A 12,300-nucleotide genomic window follows, 5' to 3' on the forward strand; every position below is an offset into this window, starting at 1 on the left:
GCGTTCGCTCAAAACAATTTAATGTAAATTATTAATTATTATATATATTATATAATAAAATATGAATTAATACTAACTAGCTATGCTAGTGGCTTCACCCGCGTACAACTTAAAAAAAATCACAAAGAGCAGACATAATATTTCAATATATATAACATTTTTATTTTATTTTCGTGGGATATTAGTATTTATTGGTTTTTGCCGCAACCGGGTCTAGATAGAGCAGCATACAATTGGGCTTGAGAAAAACATCATTCCTTAAATCTATTCCGACAAACTTGAATGTATTTCCCTGTGCTTTATTTAGTGTAACTGCAAACGATACCTTCACAGGATATTGTGTCCTTTTAAAACTAAAACGTAAATCTGTTTTTTTTTTTAAATAAGTACTTATTGTCAACTAACCAAGTATAAATTTAACAAAATAACGAGAAAAAATATATGCGGCGACGAAAGGAAATACCTATCTAATCTTTAACTCACAAAGTTATTTACAAACCGAAAACAAATATTAGGTCCTTACATATGAAATTGGCGTTTTGTACGGGAGGAATATAAAGTGTTTTTTTTTTTTGTAAAATATATTTAATTAATCAAAGTATGCATCGTTGTTATCTATGCACTTTTGCCATCTCATAGGTAGTTCATTGATCCCTTTACTAAAAAAACCATGGCGGCGAGAATCAATGAACTCTTTGAAGGCGGTTTGGACTGCCGCATCGGAGTTGAATTTTTTTCCTTGTAAGAAGTTGTCCAAATTCCGGTAAAAATGGTAATCTGTTGGAGCAAGGTCCGGGGAGTACGGTGGATATCGCAGACATTCCAGTTGTAGCTCATCTAACTTAGTGGTTGTTTGTTGTGCAGTGTGTGGTCTTGCGTTGTCGTGAAGCAGCAGTGGCCTAGAACGATTGACCAATCTCGTTTGTTTAGCAGCTAGTTCTTCCTTCATGGTTTGCAGTTGCTGTCAATAGATATCTTCCGTAATCGTTTGGCCAGATTATAGAAAGCTGTAGTGAACGACACCGGCGCTAGTCCACCAAACACTCACAAGTAACTTTTTCTGAGTCAATTTTCGTTTAGGGCAGGATTTGGTTGGGTCTCCAGGGTTCAGCCGTTGCGACGAGCGCTTCCGATTATCTTTCAGTATCCAATTTTTATCACAAGTAATGATTCCATTTACAGTAACAGTACAGTAACAGCCTGTGAATGTCCCACTGCTGGGCTAAGGCCTCCTCTCCCTTTTGAGGTGAAGGTTGTGGAGCTTATTCCACCACGCTGCTCCAATGCGGGTTGGTAGAATACACATGTGGCAGAATTTCAATGAAATTAGACACATGCAGGTTTCCTCACGATGTTTTCCTTCACCGTTAAGCACGAGATGAATTATAATCACAAATTAAGCACATGAAAATACAGTGGTGCTTGCCCGGGTTTGAACCCACGATCATCGGATAAGATTCACGCGTTCTAACCACTGGGCCATCTCGGCATTTCCATTTAAAATCCCTTAATTATTGTGTCGGTTCAGCAAAGTAACACAGCAGTCGACGCGTGTTTGCAAGTTCGATTCACTCAATTCATGAGGTACACATCGTTCAAGTTTTTTTACTTTCTCGATTTGCTTCAAGTGGATATTACATTTTTATCACTTACCCCGAAGCCTGCAGCTATCTCTGAAGTGCTTTGTGATGGATCCGCTTCCACAATAGCCTTTAATTCTTCATTTTCCACTTTGGTCTCCGGGCGTCCACGGGGTTGGTTCTGAAGGTCGAAATTTCCAGAACGAAAACGTTGAAACCAAAAACGTACCATGCTTTCTTTTGCGACACCAGCGCCGTACGCATCATTAATCCTTCGAGCTGTTTCTGTAGCACTGGTGCCACGGTAGAACTCGTTCTCGTAAATATACCAATATTTCATGTTTTCCATTGTGCGGTATTAAGCGACGCCAAAGAAAAAAATTATGTGAAAAAAAAAAACAAATGAATGACTGTTTTCAAAAATCAAATGTACCAGCTAAAGGAATTTATAAATTTGAATTTGGAATTCTTAACCAAAGAGGAGATATTTCAGATCAAAGTGGTCAGTACGACAAAACGCTAATTTCATATGTAAGGACCTAATATTTAAGTATCAGTATTTTCAAACAACCTACTCAATTACCTGTTGAAATATGTCAAAACTGTAACAAAGAGCCATCTTTATAAAAACGACTATTCATAACATGCTTGCGTTCGTTGTATGTAACAGCGTGGCAGTCGGCGCGCATTACATATTGATCATATTTATCTGAGCTCAACTTACATAATAATCTCTGAAACTGTCCATTTTTTACCAGGATTGGAGTCATCCGCTTTCGGGGAAACCTTCTTACTTTAACATCGCAGACTTCCATATAACATTTATCCTTTACTTTAGCTAGTTAGACGTAGTAACAAAAGAAATGTGTATTATATATATTGTTATATTTTTTTACATATATATTACCGATGTAATATATATAGTTTTTTAATAAACCACTATCCTAACAAAACGAATACAGAGGTTTACCAGATTCTTGTTAGCAGTGAGCGCCGTGCGTCTCCGACATATCTGTTTTCGCTGCATGTAACTGCGCGGCAGTCGGCACGCTTTACATATATGCGTGGGCAAGTTTAACCGGCGATTGTCCAGCATAAGCTGAACCCTATTATATAACCCTATATGATTAATCATATTGAGCTCCACTTACATTAGAAGACTTATGTCTCTGAAACTTTCCATTTTTTAACTTTAACTTTCAATCATCATAATCTTACAGACTATCATTTATAGATAGCTTAAGTTTCAGCGAATTCAACTGAACAGTTATTTTATAGCATTTTTACCGAATAAATATTCGACATGATTCTTTAATTTGACATAACTTTTTAAAATAAAACAAACAGTAAATTTTAAGTGACATTTGCCATAATACATTAGTGAAACCGCAACCAAATCAGTTAAGCCGTTCCTAAGATATGCGCGCACAAACGCACAGACAAAAAGACAAAAAAGAATTGTTAGAAAACAATCAATGTTTTGGGTTCTATTGCGTTGATAAAGACCCCCGATAATAGACACATATCTCTTCCATGTACAGACAGCGATCACTACATTTTTATTATTTGTATGTATATAGATAACAAGTATTTAATTGTTGGATGTTAAATTAATATATTCATGAAGAAAAATAATTAATATATTGTTATTAAGAGCCGAGATAGCCTTGTGGTTAGAACGCGTGAATCTTAACCGATGATCGTGGGTTCAAACTCGGGCAAGAACCACTGAATTTTCATGTGCTTAATTTGTGTTTATAATTCATCTCGTGTTTGACGGTGAAGGAAAACATCGTGAGGAAACCTGCATGTGTCTAATTTCACTGAAATTCTGCCATATGTGTATTCCACCTACATGCATTGAAGCCGCATGTTGAAATAAGTTTTTAACTTTCTCCTTAAAACTGAAGAAGAGGCCTTAGCCCAGCAGTGACTGTTACTTTATATTGTTACTGCTTGTTGTTGTCATAAACTATCAGCTATTACTTTGCATGTAAATAATTATTACTTAATAATAATAATATCCTGGGACATTACTCACACACGGCCATGTGATCCCAAATTAAGCAGAGCTTGTGCTATGGAAACCAGACAACTGATATACTACATAAACTACTTTTATTTTGTAAATACATACTTATAGATAATTACACCCAGACTCAGGACAAACAGACATGTTCATGCACACAAATTTCTGTCCTGGGTGGGAATCGAACCCACAACCTTCGGCGCGAAAGGCAAGTATCTACCAACCGGCTCATTTAGCTACACCTTCGTCTATACTACACATTAATTATAATATTTTATTATATATAAGATACTCTTCAAAAATCTCACAAGCTATATTTAAAACACAAATTTATATAAAATATCCCTTTTATTAAATAATAAGAAACATCTGATACAAAATATCATATACAATTTTATCGGTGGAAATATAAAGGCAAAATTAATTTATTAAGGAAAACTTTAATACAATTGAGATTCAAACATTCAATATTTCAATATGAACATTTTATATATATAACATAGTAATACTTATATATTAGAGCTGGTTCGCATCAAGTCGAACCCTTTTGTTGCTGTCTGCGCTGCTTGATTGTTGCAATACAAGTATATATTAATAACTGTTCATACAGATAAAACCCTAATTCATCTTATTGACATTGACAATTTTCAATTGTATTGGTAAATTTATGGCAGATAATATCTCTATACTATATTCATTACAAGTTTTTTTTTAAAGTATCGTATAGTAGGCGTACGAGAACATGGTCCACCTGATGTTAAGTGGTCACCAACACCCATAGACATTGGCATTGTAAGAAATGTTACCCATCGCTTACATCGCCAATGCGCCACCAACCCTTGTGCCTGTAACTGCTCACTCACCCTTCAAACCGGAACACAACAATACCAAGTTCTGCTGTTTTGCGGTAGAATGTCTGATGAGTGGGTGATACCTCCCCAGACGAGCTTGCACTAAGCCCTAACACCAGTACACCAGTTTTATTCATACATTAACCGTTATTCAAAGACATACTAAGTATTTAACAAGCCAATAGTAGTATCTGAATCACTTAATGAGCAAAACGAACCATTTTCCAATATAATAACCATCAGCCTTTAAAGACAAAATCAAGTAAATTTGTATGGTTATATATGGAAATATATTACAATAGATATAGCAATGTGAACCAGCTATTACATTAACAATAATATATAATAGTAAATGCTAGACAAATTTAATTGTAATTAAAAAATAAAGTCAGAAAAATGGACGGAGGTTTTTCATATAATTGCACTTATACATAACTAATAGTAAAATGCCATAACTATTAAAAAACGTAACAATCGCATCTATACTACATTCCAATGGCAGTACAAGTAAAGATAAACAAAACATAGATTTCAATATTCCATGAGATTTGATAGTCAAAGTCAAAATATTATATTATTACGAACGATTCTTGATTAATATATCTTTATTTATAATAGACATAAATACTTTTTTCACAAATCTCATAAACGCCACAGATTATATTTCTCGAGCAATGACGTCATGTAAATTCAGGATCAAAGCCGTTTATTTATTTTTACTCATGCTATTGGAATCGGATATACATTGCTATCAGGCACTTTAAACTTAATCTACTTTGACAATATTTTAATATATATAATTACGATTACATAATTTATTACAAAAATACATTGATTTCATTGATTACTTACAATAAAATATATGTATTTTACACTAATTAATGCTGTCGATTATATTGAACACTATTTCTAATAAAACCAATCAATCAATCAACTCAACAATAATTATTGTAATTTTGTGCTAGACTTAATTAAAAAAAAAAAACTTTTATATCCATATTGCGCTTTAACAATCAACTGATTATTTTATTTTGTAACGTAGATTATTTGGTTCACAGGTCATGACCAACTAAGACAAGAAAAGCATTCAGTCAGATTTATTACTATACAATAAATCATCAGATTCAAAGCATACTTTTTATAATATTACTGTCTTTTATCTTATCTTTAGTATACATTAAAATGAATCTATTTCTTTGTAACGATATTAAACAGTCAAAATTTAGCTACTTTTACATGAATATTTTTAATACTAAAAGGTCAAACACATCATGAATTATATTTAATATTTCCAGTGAGATGTCCAGTAAACTTGGTCATTAATCATCAAATAAAATTTGTCAAACCAAAACACACGACCCCTCAACACTACTGAATCACTTGCATCCGGCAAGAGATTCAGTCAGAATTGTCTCAGTTTCTACTCGGTAGAATCTACATTCCAAGTCAATGGTAGCTGCATGTGACGAATTTAACTGAAATTCTGCCACATGTGTATTCCATCAACTCGCATTGGAGCAGCATGGTGAAATAAGCTCCAAACCTTCTCCTCAAAAAGAGAGAGGAGGCCTTAGCCCAGTAGTGGGACATTTACAGGCTGTTATGGTAGCTTAATTTTGTAAAATGATAAACAAATGTGCTCGCTAGAGCCTCCTTGAATAAAGTATATTTTAATTTTGATAGATCAACATCTGTTAAGTGAAACTTCAAGTATGTTTAGTTTAATTTAACTTTGAGTTGCTTTGCCTTCCTTTGGAATTTTCTTGCAGGATTGGTGTTCCAATACCATAAACATTGTCTGGGCCTTGTGTAAAATTTACCTCTAATCGACTCTTGCTACCATTGTTTGAGACACATCGTACGCAATGAAATCTCAGAAATAGAAAATACAGATAGAATACAACTAAATTGCATTTGTATTCAACTAAGGTTTTTTATTTATCAATTAGTTCAGCTATCATATTTATATTAAAGGTATGTTGTAATGTTATATTCACTGGAATGTTCTTTGCACCAAAAATTGCAAATCATGAATTACGTTTATCCAAATTTTATTTGATGTATTAGTGTTGCCATTTAATAACAATCATATATAATGTTATTATAACTAATATACTACTAATATTTAAGGATCTTTGTTAAAGTCGAACACATTAATTCTAACATAAGCTACTACACTATCATTAATTAAATTTGATTGGTCATAATATTTTTTTACACCTCTATATATCATTGTTTACTTAATAATCATTACAAGCATCAAGAGATTTTAATAAAATAAACATTGAATAAGTTCATAGTTTTAAATGAATTTTAACAAACAAATGCTTAAGTAAAAAATTTTTAGTTTAATGTTATTTGCTGTCTAGTTATTATTTTGTGACCTGCATATTTAAAAACAATGCTTACATACATTTGGAGACTTGGTACAACCTTTGATGTTTTGCAGTTCACTCGATTAAATAACACTATTAGTATTCAACTAAAATTTCTATGTTCGGTGACTGCATGTCCAATATTATTTGATACTGCGATAACACGCATAACCAGCAATAAATCTGAAATGAGAGTAAAAACTTTTAATAATATTAGGACGTGCTTATCAGAAGTAACTGTAGTGACGTTTTAAGTGATTAGAGCAGGGAGTAGAACAATTAGAATTATCATAATTGCGTGCCTTTTTATGAAAACGATAAGTAAATTCTTTTTTATAATTTTGCTATTTATGCTAACACCTACACTTGGTAGGTGTACCTACCTTGTTCGCAACAAGCAATTTCAAGCATTAATATATTGAATTTTCAATTAACAAATTTAAAATATTTACTATATATTTAATAAATTATTCGATTATTTTAAGCCTCTTCCCCTTAAAGAAAGATTGTTCAGGTGTTTGAAGTACATAAGCTATGAAGTAACAGCTGGACATATCTATGAGTCGTTGTGTAGGGGGATTGCTAAGTCAATAAAGTAAAACTTAAATATAACTAAAGATAATAAGATAAGATGATACAAATGTTTTCTTTTACTTCTTAAAGCTTTTTGGACCTGTTTTATTATATTTTATTATTTTTAAGTTTTACCGAATTTAATTAAAAAATATATTTTATTAAACACAGATAATCTGTCACAGATTTAAAAGATCTTATCTTAATTATATAAGGAACAGATAATGGGTACTTACATTGTATGCCATCCATAAGAAGTCAAGAAATGCAGCAAAAGTAGCATCAAGCTGAAATTGTGAGATAAAAATATTATAATTTTTACCAGTGGTAAGGTTTCGTACAAGGATTATTGGGTGGGTACCACCCACTAACCAGTTATTCCACCACCAAACAACAATACATAGCATTACTGTTGTGTGAGCCATTGTACTTACAGGGACAAAGAACAAAACAAATTAGATATTGTGGTTTGCGGCATCATTTACAGCACAAGGTGTCCATTTAATTGTGTACTAATTACTCTGGCCCAGTGTCTGTAAGCGATGATGGCCACTTATCGTAAGGTAACTTGTTATATTTATTATGTTATAAATTAAAATAACCATACAGTTTTGCATTTACATTTTGATAAACATTATTAATTTCGTGAATTCTATACATAGAAGAATGGTGTGAAAACAAATGCTGGCTCAGACAAGAAAAAATATATAGAGGTTTTAAAAATATCAGTCTAAATACTTAAAACTTAACCTGCCCATGAGCAAATACCAGAAAAAGCTACCTCAATTTCGGGTATTAAATTTTCTATCACAGAAAACTTGACTACGCTACGATGCACGGAAACTCCTCCATTTGTAGAAAAATATTAACTCAAATATTCAAATGAAATAAATTAAAAATTTACAAATGTCAGCCTTTACAAGTATCATTGAATTTCCATGTACCTAATTTGGGTATATACTTAATTTACACTCAACGGTGAAAGAAAATATTTTCTGGAAAATTACATGTGTGACATGAAAAGCTGCCACATATGTATCCCGCATGGTGCAGTGGAATAAGCCTAAAACCTCCTTCCAAAAGGATAAAAGGCACAGCACAGCAGTAGGATACTTAAAGACCATTAACTCAAAGGTAGGTTTTCTATATTACATAAAATATCCATTAAACTCACATAAATATAGTATCCTCCGATGAGCCACAAGCCAAATAATAACTGGAAGACTATGATTAAGCCCATTGTAATCATCCATGGTAGCATTAACCCTCGCATCCATATGTTAACGCCAACTACCTAAAATAAAAAAAAAAAATTCTAATCACATAGTCTACATATCTCAAAGAACTTCCAACTATTTATACTGCATTAACCCTTTCTAACAAGCCGAGATGGCCCTGTGGTAAGAACGCGTGAATCTTAACCGATGATCGTTGGTTCAAACCCGGGCAAGCACCACTGAATTTTCATGTGCTTAATTTGTGATTATAATTCATCTCGTGCTTTACGGTGAAGGAAAACATCGTGAGGAAACCTGCATGTGTCTAATTTCACTGAAGTTCTGCCACATGTGAATTCTACCAACCCGCATTGGAGCAGCGTGGTGGAATAAGCTCCAAACCTTCTCCTCAAAAAGAGGAGAGGAGGCCTTTAGCCCAGCAGTGGGACATTCACAGGCTGTTACGGTACGGTAACCCTTTCTATGTGACTGAAGTAATATCCAGAGGGTATATTATTCGGTTAAAATACAAATGTTGCCTCACACAAGCTAATGTGTAAGAATGATGCTTCTTCTGGACGATGGTAAAATACTTATTATATTTATGTTATATATCAGTACGAAGTTGCAAGCTTCTGAATTATTCAAGTATAAGAATGTGTAAAAAGTATGAAAAATTAGCTTTTAAATGTAGTACACTAATTCTATGTTTTTCTTTAATGTTAACAATATAATCCCTATTATTAGGGGGTTGTACCTATTTGCAACAAATGTATTTGAATATCTGATGAGTGGGTGGTACCTACCCAGACGACTTGCACAAAGCCCTACTACCAAGAAGAATAATAATATAAGGACCATCTACATAATATCATATTTATTGTAATGGAGAATTAATCTCATGAAAAGTAACATTTATAGTGATGGCAACAAAGAAAAGATTGTCCTGGAATATCTACATATATCTATGTATAATATGATAATAATAATAATAATATCATGGGACATTTTGTACACACAGCCATCTGATCCCAAACTAAGCAGAGCTTGTGCTATGGAAACTAGACAACTGATATACTACATATACTATTTTTCTTTTGTAAATACATACTTATATAGATAATTACACCCAGACTCAGGACAAACAAACATGTTCATGCACACAAATATCTGTCCTGGGTGGGAATCGAACCCACAACCTTCGGCGTGAAAGGCAAGCTACCAACCACACCAACGGGCTCTCTATGTCTATCCAGGTTAATTTATGCAATTGGCTTTTTATATTAGATCTAAAGGTGAATGAATGAGCTAGCTTTAAATATTTATATCAGATTATATTTCTTACCATTAATATCGAAGACACAATAAACACAACCAATATTATGATGAAAATGGTTCCAAATACTTGTAGGGCTGAAAATAGAAGAAGTAAATTGATATTAAAATTATACAACCACCTCAAAACTGCTTAAGATTTGAATGGAATGCTCATGGGTGCACTAAATCCATTTTTACTCATTTTCATGAAGTAGATTGTTTATAATGAATATAATATAAATGAGTCTGTGTATAGCTCTTGATTGAGTTTAATACTATTTATGAAATTTATAACTAGTCATTTTAGTCTTTCATTAAAACAAAATACAATACAAATCTCATTTAATTCAATTAGAGATATGTTTTCTGCTCTAATTACTAATCACTTCAATTCACAAAAAAGTTTGTTGCAATCCACAATAAGAACATAACCCTAAAGTTACAAATCGAAGTTTTGACTTACACCCTCGCACATCAGCCTCAAATAGAGGATTCCATAGCTGTGTAGAATCACCACCATCCATTTGATATGCAATAAATATTATGAGAATTATACTCATTGCCGCGGTGTAAACAGCAACCGCTCTTGTCCCGCTCTTCACAGTTGAAGACCAAATACATGGCGACCAACAAGATTCTAATACTGGCATTCTTAAAAATTAATAATATAATTCGTTTGCTGAATACACTTTTATCTATTCAAAACTGTTATATTCTTGACTGTCCTAAAACCTATAAACAATAACATAAGTATGTTAGAAATTCGTTGGGGGAATTTATGCCACACCTAGTCAATAAGCAATTTCAGTTACTTTCGGCTGCTATTTGTACATTAAAGAGATATAACAATGTTAGTCAACATTGTTTGTTAGAATTTAAAGCAACGTATAATTTATTATATGTGGTTTAACTAACACATAGAAAATACCTTTAAAATAGAATCAAACGTTTGAATTATACAAATACGTTGTTGACAATTTTGTTTTCTGACACATCACACAGTTGACATAACCTGTTGAAGTAGACTAGCATCGCGCACAGATAAAAATTAAATATGTAGCCATAAGAGAAGTTTTTGTATAATGGTAATTTTAAATGGTAGCAAGCAAAGCGCGACATTATACGAAACAAAAAATATACAAACATAGACGAAATTGTTGTATGTATATGTGACAATAAATATGATGATAGACAGTGATTGATAGGTACTAAAATAATTTTAAATAAGACTGAATAATGTTGACATTCAATTAGTTAATAATAATCATATTAAAAATTATCAATATATTACCCTACAGGATAAGGCATGTAGGTTTCATGATAAGGCATGTAGGTTTCATGATAATTTTTAATTGAAGACTGAAATACGTCTCAATTTGGGACGTTTTTAGTTCGAATACTAGTCTGTGTTGCTTGACACAGACTAATAGGACTACCACGAGCGAGACAATTGATAATATCTGCTCCTGAGACTGAGGCCTCCTCTCCTTTTTTGAACAGAAGGTTTGGTGCTTAATCCAAAACGCTGCTCCAATGCGGGTAATGTAGATAATAATTTAAAATTTTGATGAATTTTAATGCTTTCAGAATTAACAAATTAATTGGCTTGTAACAAAGTGTTGGTAAAATACATTCGTGGCAGAATTTCAGTGTAATTAGACACATGCAGGTTTTCCATTGATGTTTTACTTCACCGCACGAGATGAATTATTAACACAGATTAAGCACATGAAAATTCAGTGGTGCCTGTCCGGGCTTGAACCCACGATCATCGGTTTAGATTCACGAGTTCTAACCACTGGGATATAATAATAATAATAAAAATAATAAAATAACTTTATTCACCAAAAAGAAACAAAGACAAAAATTAAGGTACAAAACCATAAAAAAAGAGTTAATAATATCATATTTCATAATTTGGTGAAAAGTTCGTAGTCTCAGCTAGGCTGCTTTTCAGTCTACGCCTTGTACATATGCTGCCAACACAAACGCTACATTCAGTGCAGTAAAAGGTAAAAGAAGATTAAATAACTTAAATAATAAAAGTTAATACAACGTTATAACACGCCCAATAGGCTAAAATAAAAGAAAACATGCAAGCATTTCTAAAACAGTGAGGTTTTTTTTTTGTTAAATTCTAGAAAAAGGAAAATATTTCTTATTGAATAAAAAATGAAAATAAAATAATAATAATAATATTTAAAATGTTTAAACAAATAGAGATATATGTTTTAATTAATTACAATCAAAGTACCAATTAAATATTGAAGTTTAGTTACACACATTTGTCCAGACACATTGCGTCTTTTGCATATATAGAAGCCATTGCTTGCATTGTGCCTTAAACTTATTTTGAGA

At 32.5% G+C, this 12,300-nt stretch overlaps 1 protein-coding gene across 1 annotated transcript; it reads right to left on the reverse strand.

The window, feature by feature from the left end:
• Positions 1 to 4,029: 4,029 nt before the first annotated feature.
• Positions 4,030 to 10,973, reverse strand: LOC126776428 (uncharacterized). The gene is made up of 6 exons (XM_050498945.1): positions 10,871 to 10,973; positions 10,406 to 10,674; positions 9,971 to 10,038; positions 8,583 to 8,702; positions 7,645 to 7,695; positions 4,030 to 7,018 (listed from the first exon to the last, which is right to left on the reverse strand). The coding sequence occupies exons 2-6, from the start codon at positions 10,590 to 10,592 to the stop codon at positions 6,932 to 6,934; spliced, it is 513 nt and encodes a 170-aa protein (XP_050354902.1). The 5' UTR covers positions 10,593 to 10,674; positions 10,871 to 10,973; the 3' UTR covers positions 4,030 to 6,931.
• Positions 10,974 to 12,300: the final 1,327 nt, after the last annotated feature.

The sequence above is a fragment of the Nymphalis io genome, chromosome 20 (assembly GCF_905147045.1).
Source record: "Nymphalis io chromosome 20, ilAglIoxx1.1, whole genome shotgun sequence".
Lineage (NCBI taxonomy): Eukaryota > Metazoa > Arthropoda > Insecta > Lepidoptera > Nymphalidae > Nymphalis > Nymphalis io.

Bases quoted from the DNA above. Each gene is read 5' to 3' on its own strand.
- LOC126776428 (XM_050498945.1), bottom strand. From the start codon at position 10,592: ATGCCAGTATTAGAATCTTGTTGGTCGCCATGTATTTGGTCTTCAACT. The intron at 10,039-10,405 runs GTAAGTCAAAAC...TTCTATTTTCAG, and splicing joins TGAGGCTGATGTGCGAGGGT to CCCTACAAGTATTTGGAACC. The intron at 7,019-7,644 runs GTAAGTACCCAT...CTCTCATTTCAG, and splicing joins TCTTATGGATGGCATACAAT to ATTTATTGCTGGTTATGCGT.